The sequence below is a fragment of the Castanea sativa genome, chromosome 1 (genome assembly GCF_040712315.1).
Source record: "Castanea sativa cultivar Marrone di Chiusa Pesio chromosome 1, ASM4071231v1".
In the NCBI taxonomy this organism is placed as follows: domain Eukaryota; kingdom Viridiplantae; phylum Streptophyta; class Magnoliopsida; order Fagales; family Fagaceae; genus Castanea; species Castanea sativa.
In genome coordinates, this window is record NC_134013.1 from 47,218,621 (window position 1) to 47,236,508 (window position 17,888).

Genomic DNA, 17,888 nt, shown 5'->3' on the forward strand with positions numbered 1-17,888 from the left:
GCCAAAAAATGTAGAAAGTAGACCTTCATTGATGCATGCACATTGCAACCAAGTCATTTCTACCCACATCATTGTCATTCATCTGATCTTCATATTACTATGTCATACAGAATAACAATCCTTTAATATTTCAGAATTAAAAATTTCTTACAAATTCTTGAATATTATCGTTAACAGAGTTTGCAGTGAAACAAACATTCCTATACGGCTCCATCTGTAGTTTTATTTAGCCATGTAATTCTAATTATTTGGTCAACTGTGGGAGTGGGACCGTAAAGTGAGATGAGAGCATGAAATTCTAATTATTGGATCCATATTAAGATAACAAAGTAAGACCAGTGAGAAATTGTACTCTCATCAACTTTCATGGTCAGAAGTGAAACATATCATGTATGATTGAAGCCATACATATAGAAGATTCAATATATGTGATGACTGAAAAAAAAAAATGTTTCTCCTTTTTTCCCACCCAAGAAGGGATCCTAAATTTTTCTTCTAGATTGATTTTGGCTTATAAAGTTGTAGAAGAATCCACATGTGACACTTCAGGCGAAAACAAGAAAGGCTTTGGGGGTATTTGTAAGGAATGAAGGGTTCCTTCTAACATCTCCACCACCTTATTCATGGATGGTCGATCAATTGGATTCGTCTGAATGCACCATAAACTCACTAGGATCATCTTCCTTGATGTCTCTTCCCCCTCCTCTGTGATGACTCCACAAGTTCTTCCATCCATTCCTTGTTCAAGATCCTTGTAAATCCAATCTGGAAAATATGTTTCACTGCTATTGGACATTCCAACATCAAAATTCTTTCTTCCTCCAACCATTTCAAGAACCAGCATTCCATAGCTATAGACGTCAGACTTGTGAGAGACTCCTCCAAAGTTCCGACTAAATACTTCTGGTGCAATGTACCCCGCTGTTCCTCTCATACCAAGCATTGATACAATACTATCTTTTCTTTGGCATAGTTTAGCAAGGCCAAAATCAGAGATTTTTGGGACAAAATCTTTATCTAAAAGAATATTTTGAGGCTTTATGTCGAAATGCAGAATCCTTGTGCTACAACCTCGGTGTAAATATTCTAGTCCTCGTGCGATGTCAACTGCGATTTGGTACAATGGTTTCCATTCCAAGCGACAATTTGTTGCTGAAGATTCTCGATGATATATGAACTTATCTAATGATCCATTGGGCATAAATTCATATATTAGAGCTTGCTTGTTCTTTTCATAACAGAAACCTAGAAGAGTGACTATGTTAACATGAGAAGTCCTACTAATGCTAGCAACTTCATTAATAAAATCTTCTCCATTTCCTTTGGATTCGCTTAGAACTTTTACTGCCACGAGCTTACCATCTGGTAGTTTTCCTTTGTATACACCACCATATCCTCCTTGGCCTAGTTTATCTATGAATGAGTTGGTCATCTTCTTGATCTCTGAATAACTATATTGCTTGGGAGCAAGCGAACCATAATTCGATATGAATTCCTTGATATTTTCATCATTCTTCCTTGTTGTCTTCCTAAAGATGAATTCCTTACTCAATTGTTCTCTTCTAAGGTAGCATATTATGATACAGACTGCTACAAGCACAGCAACCGCAATACCTGTAACCGCAATACCTGTAAGTAAAGAAAGGCAACTTTGTCATGTGCAACAAATGATAACCCGAATTTGTTCTGACGTCATGATTGAGCTACATACCTGCGATAATTTCACGCATTCGAGATGATCGGCCTATAGCAGAAACATAATATCAGTAAGACAATTGAGGAAGTGATTGTTAGTTAAAACTGGTAAATCTTAAGGAAGTAAACCACAAGATTTAACCCAGAAAACGAAGAGTTCTTGCAACTCAGACAGCTAGAGGATGGAGTCTATAGAAAATACTGGAAGAGGATAAGAATAGACTGCAAATAATACCGACAAAGAGAAATTTCCTTTTACAGTTAAAAGATAGTTTTATCTGAAATATAAAAATTATATTTAAAGTGAAAACCTTGGTAAATGTTATTCCACAACTTGACTTGGTTTTGATCCCACCTAAAGTAGTTAGACGAAAATAAAATCCTAATCATCCATCAATTTCATATTCTCGCAAAGAGAATCGATGAATTAGTCCATCACTGACCAGAAGAATTTTATATATATATATATACTTGAATTAAAGGAACTAACTTCTTTGTTTCAAAAGTTAGCTTAACCTATTAGAAAACAATTAATTTAACTATTTAACCATAATTCTAACATTCTTCTTTACATGTGAGTCTAAACTCTCTAATCAAACTTAGTGTAAATGCACAATTGCACCTGGACCCAAAAACACACGTGAGCTCAAGCCCAATGAGCCTTAAACAATGAAATTTGTAGAGTGTGGGCTCGTAATCTAGTCTAGTGATATTTGAAACTTGATGAACAGGCTAAAATATTACAGTGTTTACAAATAAAAGACAAACAGGGCGAAGTAAACCTCCTCGGACATAAGCCGAGGGCCAATTATATATTATTTCCCTTTTCTTTCTCTCAAAGGTCACAGTTCTTAATATTTCTCTCTCCCCTCTTCTTTGCCCTCTTTCCTCCTTAAATACTTCTTCTTCCCTCCTTATCCACGTGTAACACAAATCACCCTATTAGACACCTGTCCCCTCTACCACCCTCTGGAAGTCTTTAAATTATAGCAAGAAGGCTGACTTCCACTATTCAGGGGTCACTTCCCCATTAATGCGGCCAAGGAGGTAGGTGCAGGGTCTTTAATGTGGAGGTAGCAGCCTTTTTCTAAGATATTTCTCTCACACCGTTGCGTCTGGAGGGTGCTTAAATCCCCCTCTTAACCAACGGTTTTTCTGGAACTCTGCCTTAATCCTTTTGGCGAATCCCAGGGTCATCGTGGGTCTATCCGAGGAGATATTCGTCCTAGGACGAATCCTCGGACTCTCGACTCATGGGCCGAGCTACAGTTCTAAGAGGTTTTTAGTCTAACACAAACTAGCGCCCATCAACAAAGCCCAAGGCCCAAACACTTACTTAGGTCCTTTTAGTCCCCACAATAGCCCCTCAAAACTTTATTTTTCCTCATCCGAGGAGAAAAATAGGGTTTTGATCCGACCAGAGCTCCCTTCACACATTTCGTACATCACCATGCGCGTGGGGGTCATTTCATTCCCAGAAAATGCCGTTTGGCGCTTCGATTTCCAGAACGCGCGCATTTATGACTGCAAGTTACACCTTGTTCCCCACGTTCAACGGTGAGATGAACATCCAACGGTCCTCATCACCTCCTGAAAATTTGGGCGGGAAGAATCCAATTTCGAGGCCGCCTCCCGCACGTCATGACGTTTGGAAATCTGCGCCCTCATTCATTTCTTCAAAATTCAATCACATAAGAGCGTCAATCATCATCTTTTCTCTCTAGAAACCCGTGGAAACTCGCATAACTGCAAACTCGTAAGTCCTTACTTTCTCTACCTTTCTCTCCTCGGATTCTGTCCTCGACTTCCTTCTTAACCACATTCCTTCTTGAAGCTTGCCTTTTCCTTTCTCTTAGATGGGTAGATTTAAGTGTTTAGTTGATACCGCCGCTGGGATGGAAGGCTTTAGGGCCAAATACCATATTCCTAGCGACGTGGGTTTGAAATATTGTCCGACGGAAGCCGTAGGTGGTTCTAGGAAGACGGGAGAGGTTATTATCCCCATGATTGCCTTCATAGAAGGTGGGATGACCCTCCCCATGAGGAGCGTAACTAGGGAATACCTTCGCAACCACAGGTTGTGCCCGGACCAATGCGCACCTAATGTTTTTAGGGTCTTAGGAAGTGTCGACGCTCTAAACGAGCAGATGGGATTGAACCTCACTTGGCATGATGTCTTCTTCATGTACGAATGCCACAAACTTAGGAACGTAGGCCATTACATTAAATCTCGGTCTAGTGTAGTTAGGTTAATTTCTTGTCTGCCCAAGTCTAATAAAGGCATGAAGGACGACTACCTCATCGCCTCAGGCAACTGGCACAACGGCCCTCACTGCCCAGTTGTATGGGGAGATCCAGGTGTGATTCTTTAGGAGTTAATTTCTCTACCCCGAACTTCAATCTCAAAATCTTCTACTGTTTATTTCCTTTTACACATTGTCCATTTCGATTTCCCATATGCATTGCAGATCTGACCATACTTGGCCTTTTTGGTATTCTTTCTTGCAGATAAGCAACTTGTGCGCCCCCGTCTAAGCCACTGCAACGTTGCTGACCTAAACCGTTCACTCAGAAGTGTTTGTGAGCGAAGACCTGCAACTTAGAGCAACTCACCTAATACTAGGGTACGACCCAATATCCTCGGATTTCCAGGAGATAGAGAAAGCGATTATCGCGGGAGATAAGAGGCGCAAAAGGATAAACGTAGCAAGGCCGCACTTTCTTGCAGACCACGACATCCCCGATGACCTCAACACCATCTTGTACTCGCGGCCCATCGCGGCGATCCCTCTCTCGACGCACTCTCAAGCAACTGCTGTCTCGGAGAAGCACGTGTCCTCTTCGCACACGTTGGACGACGAGATAGACCAGTTTCAGCTCGAGGACTTCGAAAGACCCCAAGGAAACCAGTTTGTCGTGCTCTCAGACGAGGAAGAAGAGCCCGCCGAGGCCTCCGGAGTTGCAGGTTTAATAGTTGCCCGGCCTGACGACGATTCCGAGGAGGAAGAAATGGACGTGCTCAGCGGCCTTCTAACTAAGAGAGGCGAGAGAGTTGCCCAAAAAAGAGCGGGCAGGTCCCAAGTTCCTCCAACCTTGCCTCCTCCCCCTCCTCCAGCTGATCCTAAACCTCCAATTGAGGAGCCCAAGAAGAAAAGGAAGGGGGAGGCCGAGGAGGCTAGTGGCGAAAAACAAAAGAAGCCAAGACAGCAGCCACAACAAGCCCAGCAGCAGAAACTGGACAAGGGCAAGGGACGTGCCCGTTCGGCTGAAAGGGGAAATTAGGGATATGGCCGAAGTGCGCCGAGCGCCGGCCACTGTCTCTCGACTTGAGATTGGACGAGCACCGCCTTCTGCTGGGCCCAAAGACGTGGGCACTCCGGCCAAGGCCACACCCACCATCTGGCTGAGGCGTTGGAACGTCCCCTTCTGCTGCCCAAGGATATGGATGCCTTGGAAAAAATGAGCCAGCCTTAGCTATTCCTTTCTTTAAAAAGGGACTTAGCCCTGGTATGTCTCTCTCCGTGCGTACACTTCGTTCTTTATAATATCTGGCTATTTGTAAACGTTTTACTACTCCTAACCCTCTAATACTTTGTCACAGGCCGTTCAAGAGGTCTTTGCTGCTGAGAAGTTCATGGAGGATTCTCGGAAGAGGGCCGGAATGGAGCAGGAAATTCGTCTGGAGACTGAGAAGTCCTTAGGCCAAACCCTAGCTGAAAACAAGAGACTCTCCTTTCAGTTGGCCAACTTAAAAAGAGAAAGAGACGGCGCCGAGGCCAATCTGAGAACGATGAGGACTCAAGTGGAGGGGCAGCGCAAGCTTCTTCATCAAAAGGATGATGAGCTCTCCCAAGCCCAGAAGGAACGCTTGGACTTGGAGAAGGAGCTTGCGCGACTGAAGGAGGAAGCTAGCACCTTCAAGCATTCTCTGGAGGCCGCAAAGCAGGCAAGTTACAAGGAAGGGGTAGCTGCAACGGAAGACCAGCTGACAGAGGCTTTCGTAGCCGTGTGCCGAGAATATCGTCGGGCGAGGTCTGCAGGAAGCCCTAAACGTAGCAGAGTTCCTTCAACCTCCGAGCCGAGGAAGTCCGAGAACATTTGGCTTCCCCCGGACATACAGGAGATAGAAGAGGCTCCTGCTGCTGCTTCTGACCCTGAGACAATTCCTCCTGCTCTTCCTCCTGTGATCCCAGAGCTCATTCCAGATCCTACAGAACCTTCAAGTTCCAATAAAGAGAAGGAAAGGGGTGGGGGTGCCGAGAAGGGCCTAAGCCAAAGTGTGGAACGTATCATCCCTCCAACCACTACAACAGACAAAGGAAAACAAGTCTTGTCTTCCTTTGAGCTGGAATTAAAAGACACTGAGGCTACCAGCACTTCTCAACAAGACCCTCCTCCGAAAGCTTAGGGTCATGCATAGGGCTTCTTTTTCTCTGTACTTAGAATTTTCCATGTAATGATGTATATCGACATAATTAATGAAAGACAGTTTTATTTGATTTTGATCTGAATTGTGTTTATTTCATCTTTTCATCTTTATGCTTACCATAAAAGCTCTCATTAGCACACAGCGAAAGAAAGAATGAGATAAATAAGTCCACTTTCTGGTTTAGCTGGTAAGCAGTACCTCATTTTGCAAACCCATGTGATGCTTAGGACTTGTAACCTAAAATGCTAATTTTAATAAAGTGTGGAGTCCGAGGACCCTACCTTATCAAATTTCTGCCTGACACTTAAAAATATATAACTTAAGACTCCATTTTAACCACGATTTTATTCAACAAACAATCAGATATCAATTTTAACAATGTATGGGGTCCAAGGACCATACTTAACCAAGTTTCTGTTTGATATTTAGTAATATATTAATTTCCACCAAGTATGTGATCCGAGGACCATGCATAACCAAGTTTCTGTTTGACATTTCAGAACAGTAACTTAAGATGTTAATTTCCCCAAAGTAGAAAACCCGAGGACCCGGCATAACTAAGGTTCTGTTTAACAAATAATAAGATATCAATTTCCACTAGGTATGTAGTCCGAGGACCATGCATAACCAAGTTTCTGTTTGACATTTCAGAACAGTAACTTAAGATGTTAATTTCCCCAAAGTAGAAGGCCCGAGGACCCGGCATAACTAAGGTTCTGTTTAACAAATAATAAGATATCAATTTCCACTAGGTACGTAGTCCGAGGACCATGCATAACCAAGTTTCGTTGACATTTCGCAACGTAACTTAAGATGTTAATTTTCCCAAAGTAGAAGGCCCGAGGACCCGGCATAACTAAGGTTCTGTTTAACAAATAATAAGATATCAATTTCCACTAGGTATGTAGTCTGAGGACCATGCATAACCAAGTTTCTGTTTGACATTTCAGAATAGTAACTTAAGATGTTAATTTCCCCAAAGTATAAGGCCCGAGGACCAGGCATAACTAAGGTTCTGTTTAACAAATAATAAGATATCAATTTCCACTAGGTATGTAGTCCGAGGACCATGCATAACCAAGTTTCTATTTGACATTTCGAGAGTTGTAATTGATAAGTCCATATACATTTATAATTTAAACCACAAATGACAAAAGTGCATTTTATTAATAATAATACCTTCGAAGGTTGTTTACATTCCATGAGCGTTGTACAACTTTTTCATCTAAATCAGCTAGTCGATATGACCCTGTGCTTGCTACAGAAATAATCTGATATGGTCCTTCCCAGTTCGGTCCTAGTTTTCCCCAAGCTGGGTTTCTCGCAGTACCTACAACCTTTCTCAGAACCAGATCCCCAAGCACAAATGGCCTGAGCTTCACATGGGCATCATACCATCGTTTAAGCTTCTGCTGATAATAAGCCATTTGGACCATAGCTGTCTCTCGCCGTTCCTCCACTAGATCTAGGCTCTTCTCCAAGAGGCCGTTGTTGTTTTCTGGGCTAAAAGTACTCGTCTTTAGTGTGGAGAAACCAGACTCTAAAGGGATCACTGCCTTGGCCCCATAAGTCATAGAAAATGGTGTTTCTCCTGTGGATCTACGCGGCATAATTTAATACATCCACAAGACATGCAGTATTTCTTCCACCCATCTGCCCTTCATATCGTCCAGCCTTTTCTTGAGTCCACTAACTATAACCTTGTTGACGGCCTCGGCTTGCCCGTTTCCCTAAGGATAAGCTGGAGTGGAGTATCTATTTGTGATGCCCATGTCACTACAATATTTCCTAAAAGCTCTACTGTCAAACTGAACCCCATTGTCCGAAATGAGTGTATGTGGTACCCCAAATCTAGTGACGATTTTTTTCCAGATGAACTTCTTGGAATCAACGTCCCTAATATTTGCCAAGGGCTCAACCTCTACCCATTTGGTAAAGTAGTCGGAGCCCACGAGTAGCCACCTTTTGTTTCCTACTGCCCTCGGGAATGGCCCCACTATGTCCAATCCCCATTAAGCGAAAGGTCAAGGACTGGAAAGAGGGTTAAGAACTCCTCCAGGTTGATGTATGTTAGGAGCGAACCTCTGGCATTGATCACACTTTCTTGCATAATCCTGAGCTTCTCTCTGCATATTGGGCCACCAATATCCCTGAGTCAGGGCCCTATGGGCTAGGGACCTTCCCCCAGTGTGGCTTCCACAAATCCCCTCATGCAGTTCTTCCAAAAGTGCCTCCGTTGACTCGGGGTGCATGCATAACAGGTATGGTCCGGAGAACAATCGTTTATACAGCTTCTGATCTTCAGACAACCAGAAACGTGTTGCCTTTCGATGGATCTTGTCTGCCTCAGACTTGTCCTCAGGAAGAATGTCGTTTTTCATAAAGGATATCACAGGGTCAATCCAACTAGGTCCAGACCTTATTAAATGGATACGGGGTGCACCGACGATGGTAAGAGCTGGCTCTAGCAAATCTTCAACAAGGATAATCCTAGGCAATCCCTGGGCCGAGGATGTCGCTAAGGTAGCCAAGGAGTCTGCATGTGTATTTCCACTTCTAGGGACGTGAGACAGGATAAAGGAATCGAATTTAGATTGTAAACGTTTGACCTGAGTCAAGTATCCTTACATTCTGGGGTCCCTAGCCTCCATGGTCCCTATTACCTGGCCGACCACTAACTGAGAATCCGAATTCACATGAACTCCCTTTCCGCCCATCCTATGCACCATGTTCATACCGACCAATACTGCTTCGTACTCGGCCTCATTATTAGTAGCCGAGAATGCCAATCTCAGAGATTTTTCAAAGACAATTCCCTCAGGGGATACCAGGACAAGTCCAATGCCAGATCCTTTCTGGTTAACTGCCCCATCAACGTACACTTCCCAAGTGGGAGGTCCTATGCCCGTGATCACGCCAACTGATTTTTCATCCATGTGTGATTCCTTCACAGCTTCCTCCAAAAATGGTTCCGCGAATTCCGCCATCAAATCTGCAAGAACCTGGCCTTTTATTGAGGTGCGCGGCATGTATTTGATATCATAAGCTCCCAAAATAGTTCCCCACTTAGCCACCCTTCCAGAGTAGTCAGCGCTGCGCAAAACTGACTTGAGAGGCAGTTGGGTCAAAACCACAACGGTATGAGACTGAAAATAATGAGGAAGCCTCCGCGTGGCATGAACTATGGCTAAAAGTTCTTTCTCCAAAAGTAGGTAACGCATCTCGGCCTCATTCAGAGTTTTACTGACGTAGTAGACCGGTCTTTGCACCCTACCGTCGTCCCTTATAAGGACTAGGCTGACCGCATGAACGGCCACTGCTAGATATGCAAACAGGACCTTATCTACTTCAGGCCGAGACATAATAGGTGGCCGGGAAAGATATTCCTTAAGTTGTTGGAAGGCTACAACGCATTCCTCGGACCATTGGAACCCCCTCCACTTATTCAAAAGTTGGAAGAAAGGCTTGCATCGATCAGCCGACCGAGAAATGAACCTGCTGAGAGCAGTGATCATTCCGGTCAATTTCTGAACTTCTTTAGGATTTCGGGGTGGCTGTAAGGTCTGAATAGCTCTAACTTGCGCTGGATTCACCTCTATACCTCTATGAGTAACCATGTAACCCAAGAACTTCCCAGAACTCACACCAAAAGAACACTTTGAAGCGTTAAGACGCAACTTGTACTTTCTAAGTACCTGAAAAGTGTCGTCTAAATCCTTCACGTGTGTAGATATCGTCTTACTCTTCACTACCATTTCATCCACGTATATCTCAATGGTCTTTCCAAGCTGCAACTCAAACATTCTGGTCATCATCCTTTGGTAAGTAGCCCCAGCATTCTTCAATCCGAACGATATCACTTTATAGTGATAATTCCCTGTTGGAGTAATAAAGGCAGTTTTCTCACGATCTTCCGTGCCAAAGGAATTTGGTGATAACCCTGGAAGGCATCCAAAAAGCTCATCTGAGGATGTCCGACGGTGGCATCCACTAGCTGGTCGATGCGCGGCATCGAGAATGAGTCCTTTGGGCAGGCTTTGTTTAAATCTGTGAAGTCCACACATACTCGCCATTTCCCACTTTTCTTTTTGACCACAACCGTGTGCGCCAGCCACTCCGAATAGAAAACTTCCTTAATAGCCCCAGCCCTCTTGAGCTTCGAGCACCTCTTCCTTAATCTGGCCAGTGCTCCCTAGAGGAACGCCGAGGGGGCTGCCTTCTAGGCAGAATAGCAGGATTAACGTTCAAATGATGACAAATGAAGCTTGGGTCAACCCCTAGAGCCTCATAGGGGTCCCAGGCAAAAACATCGACGTTGCTCTTTAGAAACTCTACCAATTCCATCTTCTCCTGGTATGGTAAACATACCCCAACTTGGAAGAACCTTTCGGGATCATCCGATATCAAAAACTTCTCAAGGTCTTTGCATATGGCCTCCTCTGCTGTCACCACGTCGGGTGCATCCAGAGTCGTTAATTGCTATAATTCTTTAACACCCGAGGTCGAGGACTGCGGTTCGGTCTGATGCAGCACTGCGGCCGATATGCATTGTCTGGCCATCAATTGGCTGCCAAGAATCTCTTCAATGCACTCTCCCGAAGGGAACTTAACCTTAACATGCAAGGTGGAGGAAACGGCTCCTAGAGCGTGCAGCCAGGGCCGGGCAAGGATGGCTGTGTATGGGGAATATGCATCGACAACGATAAAATCCACCTCGACCGTCTCGGAGCCAGATTGCACGGGCAACCGAATCTGTCCCTTTGGTATAACGGCTTTCCCTTCAAAACTTATTAACGGTGAGTCGTAAGGGGTGAGGTCCTCTAATTTCAACTTTAGCCCCTTAAATAAGTTAGGATACATGATATCCGCGCCACTGCCTTGATCAATCATTACCCTTCTCACATCATAATTCCCTATCTTCAGAGTAACCACTAGGGCGTCGTCATGGGGTTGGATGGTCCCAACCTTATCTTCCTCTGAAAATCCCAAGACGGGCACATTTAGCTTCAATCTCTTCGACTTGGAGCCCCCCTCCTCGGCTTGGGAGTCCGAAACTGCATCACCCTAGTAGAACATGAGCCAGTCCTGCCAGGCGCAGCGAAGATAACGTTGATCTTTCCCAAAGGAGGCCGAGATGAGTTATTCCTCTGATTATTCAAGCCAGACTGACTGCCCTGCCTGCTAGGTTGGTACAGGTGCTGCTTTAACTTTCCTTCGCTAACAAGCTGCTCCAAGTGATTCCAGAGGGTCCGACAGTTCTCAGTAGTATGATCCACGTCTTAATGGTACTGACAAAAGAGATTCTGATTCCTCTTGGCAAGATCCCTCACCATCTTACTGCGCCATCTGAAGTAGGGTTCCTTACGGACCTTCTCCAGTAGCTGGTGCACCGGCTCTCGGAATACAGTATTAACTGTCTGAGGTGCCGCCGAGCCAGACTGCCCGGAGTAATCTCTTCTCGGCTTGTTATTGTGATACCTGTCCGACCTGAAATTCCTTCTCTCCTGCGGGATAACCTTTGCCTTACCCTTCCCCTGCTGTTGGTCTTCCTCGACCCTTTTATATTCGTCAATACGGTCCATGAGGCGACGTACACTCCGTACGGGTTTTTTGGTCAAGGACTTCCTCAAGTCATGATCAGTTGGAAGGCCCACTTTAAAAGTATTGATCGCCACCTCATCAAAATCACCATTTATCTCATTAAACATCTCCCAATACCTGTCGGAGTATGCTTTCAACGTCTCGCCCTCCTTCATAGCCATAGACAACAGTGAGTCCAACGGTCGCGGAACTCTGCTGCATGTAATAAACCGTGACGCGAATGCTCTAATCAGTTCCCCGAACGAACTTATAGACCCTGATTTAAGACCGTTGAACCACCTCATAGCAACAGGTCCTAAGCTAGAAGGGAAGACTTTGCACATCAAGGTCTCATTGTGAGAATGCACAGCCATTCTCTGGTTAAAGTGGCTCACATGTTCCACTGGGTTGGTTCGGCCGTTATAAATGGTGAAGGTGGGCTGGGTGAACCTCCTGGGGAGCCTCCCATTCTCAATCCTGCGTGAGAACGGCGATTTGGAGAGCTGGTGCAACGCCCGGCTCATGGCATCGTTCCCTAAGCCCCTGGAGGGGAGCTTCCTGCTCCTATGACCCGATAGGCCATCCTCTTCACAAGAGGATGTTCTGCTGGGGGGCGACCATGACCTCGAACTGTAACTACTTCCCCGGGATTTCCCGAAAGAGGTACTGGATGAGGGTGAAGCACGCCTCCGCCTGACGCGACGCAGCTTCTTCTTAAGGTGATCAATCTCCTTCTGCATGCCTTTAGCACCATCTTCATGGGAGGTACTGGCGCCTCCACTGTGAGTATGACTCGTTCTAGGATACTTGGTGTGAACGCTACCCTCTCGATCCCTCCGGCGCTCAAGACGCTTGAACAGATCCTCAGGTTGTGATCCCTAAGATTCTGCATGGTGTGAGCCTAAGCCTGCCATGGTGTTCGAGTTCTCCCACGCTAGATTTCCCACAGACGGCGCCAATTATAAGTGTACAATTGCACCTGGACCCAAAAACACACGTGGGCTTAGGCCCAATGAGCCTTAAACAATGAAATTTGTAGAGTGTGGGCTCGTAATCTAGTCTAATGATATTTGAAACTTGATGAACAGGCTAAAATCTTACAGTGTTTGCAAATAAAAGACAAACAAGGCGAAGTAAACCTCCTCGGACATAAGCCGAGGGCCAATTATATATTATTTCCCTTTTCTTTCTCTCAAAGGTCACAGTTCTTAATATTTCTCTCTCTCCTCTTCTTTGCCCTCTTTCCTCCTTAAATACTTCTTCTTCCCTCCTTATCCACATGTAACACAAATCACCCTATTAGACACCTGTCCCCTCCACCACCCTCTAGAAGTCTTTAAATTATAGCAAGAAGGCTGACTTCCACTATTCAGGGGTCACTCCCCCATTAATGCAGCCAGGGAGGTAGGTGCAGGGTCTTTAATGTGGAGGTAGCAGCCTTTTTCTAAGATATTTCTCTCACACCGTTGCGTCTGGAGGGTGCTTAAATCCCTCTCTTAACCAACGGTTTTTCCGGAACTCTGCCTTAATCCTTTTGGCGAATCCTAGGGTCATCGTGGGTCTGTCCGAGGAGATATTCGTCCTCAGACTAACCTCGGACTCTCGACTCATGGGCCGAGCTACAGTTCTAAGAGGTTTTTAGTCTAACACAAACTAGCGCCCATCAACAAAGCCCAAGGCCCAAACACTTACTTAGGTCCTTTTAGTCCCCACACTTAGTATTTTTGAGCTTTAATACCATGATAAGTCACCAGTGCTCTAAAAAATTTAAGTTATTGGAAAATGATAAATTTAATCATTTAACTACATTCTTCTAACAATATGATGGATTTTATATATTCCAGAAAATAAGATCGGAGTTTTCATAGACGCTTGATTTAATCCTCTACTTAAGATCTATTTTAAAAAATAAGGATTTTGTTAATGGATACCATAATGGTATTTGTTTGGGAAATACTATTAATTTTTTATATATATAGAAAATGAACAAAAACAATTGATTTTTTTTATAGTTTTTTATGTTTTCCATACAAATGATATCAAATTTTTAAAAAAATAATTCATTAACAAATGTCTTAACGGAATGCATTAACCGGACCTAAAAAATAAAAACCTCAATAATTATTCAATGTTTCTAAACTTATTAATTTCTCTCTCTCAAAAAAAAAAATATTAATTGGACCTTGCTGCCCATGGTGGCAACCAGCTCTGTTAATCGTTTCCAATGTCAATTTATTATACTACTATCAATTGATTAATTAAGGAACATAGTAATATACATTGCAAGATATACGCGAAGCAAGAAATTGGAAAGCATAATATCATTACTAATGGAGGGATTAAAAAAGGGTTAAAAAAGCAGTCAGGTTAGACTTTCCAAGGAGCCCAGTGTTTGTTATGGGTACCAGAAAGAGACTCTGATGAGGTTGAATTTTAGAAAAATCTTGATTAGGATTTTCAATGCGAATAGAAGAAAATTTTGCACCCAACCAATAGAAAAAAAAATGATAGACAATTCTATCAAGAACCCAAATAGACGGAACAAAATTGATGGACAGGGATTAGGATTTTCAAAATTGAACCCAAATAGACTAAATTGATAGACAATTGAGTTTTATCAATTAACACCCAAATAGACAGAACATAATTGATAGACAGGGTTGGTGATTGGTATGCGGTCAAGGAAGGTTAGGTATATGTATACGTTGGCAAAATCCGAATGCTAGAAAAGGTAAGTCAGTTTTGCAATCCCAGATTAAGCCTAACACAAAATGGCTAACAGTGCACTGCTACAGAACTTAAACGCTACTAGAGGAAGGTCGCTGTCTAAAATGAAATCCTTAAATAAATGTTACCACAACTTGACTTGGCTTTGATCCCCACCTAATTAAGTAGTTAGATCAAAAAAATCTTAATCATCGATCCATAAAGAATTAGTCCATCATTGACCAGAGGAAATCGGTACTTAATTCTTGCATTGAAGGAAGCAACTTCTTCTATGCCAGGTCTCATGGACTAGTAAGATGTATGATGTTGGAATATACAATGGATCTATACTATATATTCTGTAAAACAAGATTGGAGTTTTTCATAGACGCTTGATCTTAATCCTCTACTCTGATGAAAATTATGTTAGCTCTAGTTTGGCTAGCTGCTGAGGAGCTTTTAATTATTTCCATTAAAGCGCTCAAGCTAGCTACCAATATAGATGCTAGTAACTGAGCATCTAAACGACTTAGACAACTAGATAAGAAATGAAATAAGAATATATGACAACAAAAATGGATGCTTACTTGTTGATTCAGCGCTACAACCGGATGTGAAAGTCCCGTTTGTACAATGGCAAGCGAATGTACTCGTGGTAATTGGGTCGGAACCACACAGCCCCCCAGCCTTGAGGCATGTATCACACTGGGAATTATTTGCATCCCAATCTAACATGAAACCGCTATCAATAGCTGCAATTACTGCATCATAAGTTATAGCAGTTGGAACTGCTGATAGCAAAACTGGAACATTGACCCGGTAGTTGCATATGCTGCTAATCGTCTGAGAGCTCGGGATGTAGTAATTGATAAAGTTGGTATTGTTTATGGAGCAATTAAACTGATAAAAGAAAAGATTTGGAAGAGCAGCTAGAGGCGTAAGGCAATTATAATAGAGTGTTAGGTTCGTATCATCTGAAGTAACATAGGAAAATAAGTTGTTATCAATGGTGGTATTAACCAACGCAGCAGGGCAAATCGTGTCTAAGTAATCCGTCCTAGCAACCTTGAGAGTCCGTGATGAGTTATTGATTTCAAGGACTCTGTAATTCATGGTAGTGATGTCGATCCGCGGAACATTGCTGCTGCAGTCTAACTGAAAACTAGGGTGACCACAATAGCTTGGTCGATTGGATGCCCAGAATGGATAATTGAGGTTCACAAGGTTGCTACAGTTAAATGGTGCCTCACAGGTGAGGTAGTTCCCATTATCCGCACGCAAAGATGTTGGACAATGGATTAAGGTTATGGTTACTATAATCAAGAACAAAGTGATGGTTGGGAAGAGATGGGGATGCATTTTGAGAGAGAGAGATACTGCGAGCAATAGGATTGAAAAAGAAGATGGTGGAAATGATATGGTTTTTTATTTCTTATCAAACATTTTAACCAAAACCAAAATATATATATATATATATATATATATATATATATATATTTCTTGTCAAACATCATCGAAGAACTGGTGGGCATTGAAAAAATTGGAGGGTTAATAATTTCAAACAGAAGCTTCTGTTTGGAACTTTACCACTACAGGTCAATTCAGCATTAGGTGACCTAGTCCAATATATTATATATGTTAATAGATCTAAATATTTGTAAGCGGTCCCTGCACGAAATCTTGATTGTCTACCCAAGTTATAGAGCTCTCTCTCTCTCTCTCTCTCTCTATATATATATATATATACACGCACAACTAGGCTGTAACCATTTTAAGTATTTAATGTTCAGTCAAACATATCAGCCGCCTTAAAAAACAAACAAACTCACCTAAACCCCAATTTTTTTCACGGCTAACAAATAAATCCATGTCATGTTACTCTTACCATATGATCAAAGTCAACATGGTTCGACTCAAAGGACTCGCGTTTCATACTTATTACTTTTTAATCCTCCCAATAATGTGGTTAATTCCAGTGGAAACCTGGAATTGGTTGTATTGCTTGATAGGTCTAGGAGTGGAATATGGCAGAGTAATATGAGGGATTTTGGAGTTTGCTACATGGAAAAACTGGAAGACATAGAGAACAAGAAATAATATTAAGGGCAGCCAAAACACACAAAAAATAGGAGAGAAAGAAAGTCAACGGAAAAAACAAAAAAACAAAAGATATGATGGACAAGTAAGAATTAGATCAATCTTTATTTTTTTGATGAACAGATCAATCCTTTTTATAGGACGAGTATGAAAAGATATGTTGGTCTCTACTTTTTAGGTGGGAATGGTTCTCTCACGCCGTCCATTATATGGCTCAATTGAATTTCGATTCAAGCTAGCCTTACAACTGAAAGTGGTTTCGTTTGACTTGCAATATTGTGCCATTTGTAGCCATACATTGCACGCGCTACTTACTATTTATAACTAAAACTGTGGCGTGAGTTCTAATTAACTCAATTGGTAAAGTCTCTGATAGTTGAATAAGAGATTTGAGATTTAATCCCCGCCTACACCAAAAACTGATTGGTGTTTTGGTTTGATGATAAAGAGCTATCATTAGCAGCAAATGCTATAGGTTGAAAATATCTTTAAAAAAAAAAACAAAAAACCTAATACTGTGGCATCTAATAGGAAATTTTAGTTTTGAGAGAGAGACAAACGGTTTTACTACCTCTTTCAACTTGAGAGGAGTTGCTCACTTGTTTGTATCTATTATATTTTGAAAAGGACATGTCATCTAACACAAGTATAAAGTGTTGATTTTTTTTCTTTTAAAACCAACCTAAGTAGAAGTGTTATATATATATGGCAATAAAGTAACAATACATCTGGGTTATGATTAAAAAAAAAAAGATAATATAATTGGATTGATACTCTAACTTTTGATACTTCTGCATCCGTTCTTCTTTTGCTTCATACTCATGGTTCACTTGCCCGACGACGAGCTTGGAGTCGTTTTTGACCACTAAGCTTTTGACGCCTAGAGCTTTGGCTAGTCTTAAGCTAGTGAGTATTGTCTCATACTCTACTTCATTATTTGTTGCTGGGAATTAAAGTTGTACTCCATATTTAAGGACGTCCTTGTCAAGAGATATCATAATGACTCCCATGCCTCTCAGTTCTTTGACAGACGATCTATCAGTGTGCACCGTCCAAAACTGTGTCTGGTTGTCACTTGAAAAAGTGAATTCAATGATAAAATTTGCCAATACCTATGCTTTAATTGTTGAACAAGGTCTATACTCAATGTCAAACTGATTGAGCTCGACGGCCTATTGCACCAGGTGTCCAACTGCATCTAGCTTATTCATGGCCTTCTTGATGGGTTGATCTATCATTACGATGATTGGATGTGCCTAGAAGTATTGATGGAGTTTCCTCAATGCTACAACCAATGCAAATGATATCTTCTCTAGATGAGGGTATTTTGCTTCTGCACCTTGGAAGGGTTCACTTGTGTAATACATAGGCCTATGCACCA

General features: G+C 42.4%; 1 protein-coding gene across 3 annotated transcripts in view; it reads right to left on the minus strand.

Moving 5' to 3' along the window:
* Positions 1-337: 337 nt before the first annotated feature.
* The window catches only part of LOC142611522 (LEAF RUST 10 DISEASE-RESISTANCE LOCUS RECEPTOR-LIKE PROTEIN KINASE-like 2.4), a 29,722-nt gene continuing 12,171 nt past the window's right edge, over positions 338-17,888 (minus strand). Inside the window, exons 2-4 of one of the 3 annotated variants that reach the window (XM_075783597.1) lie at positions 14,998-15,162; positions 1,712-1,744; positions 338-1,614 (exon numbers count right to left, since the gene is read on the minus strand). In XM_075783597.1, the coding sequence (XP_075639712.1) occupies positions 512-1,614; positions 1,712-1,744; positions 14,998-15,162 (1,301 nt within the window). In that variant the 3' untranslated portion in view covers positions 338-511. Of the gene's footprint in view, positions 1,630-1,711; positions 1,745-14,997; positions 15,857-17,888 lie in introns of those variants that run through there. The other 2 variants (XM_075783587.1, XM_075783581.1) reach the window with 2 other exon arrangements.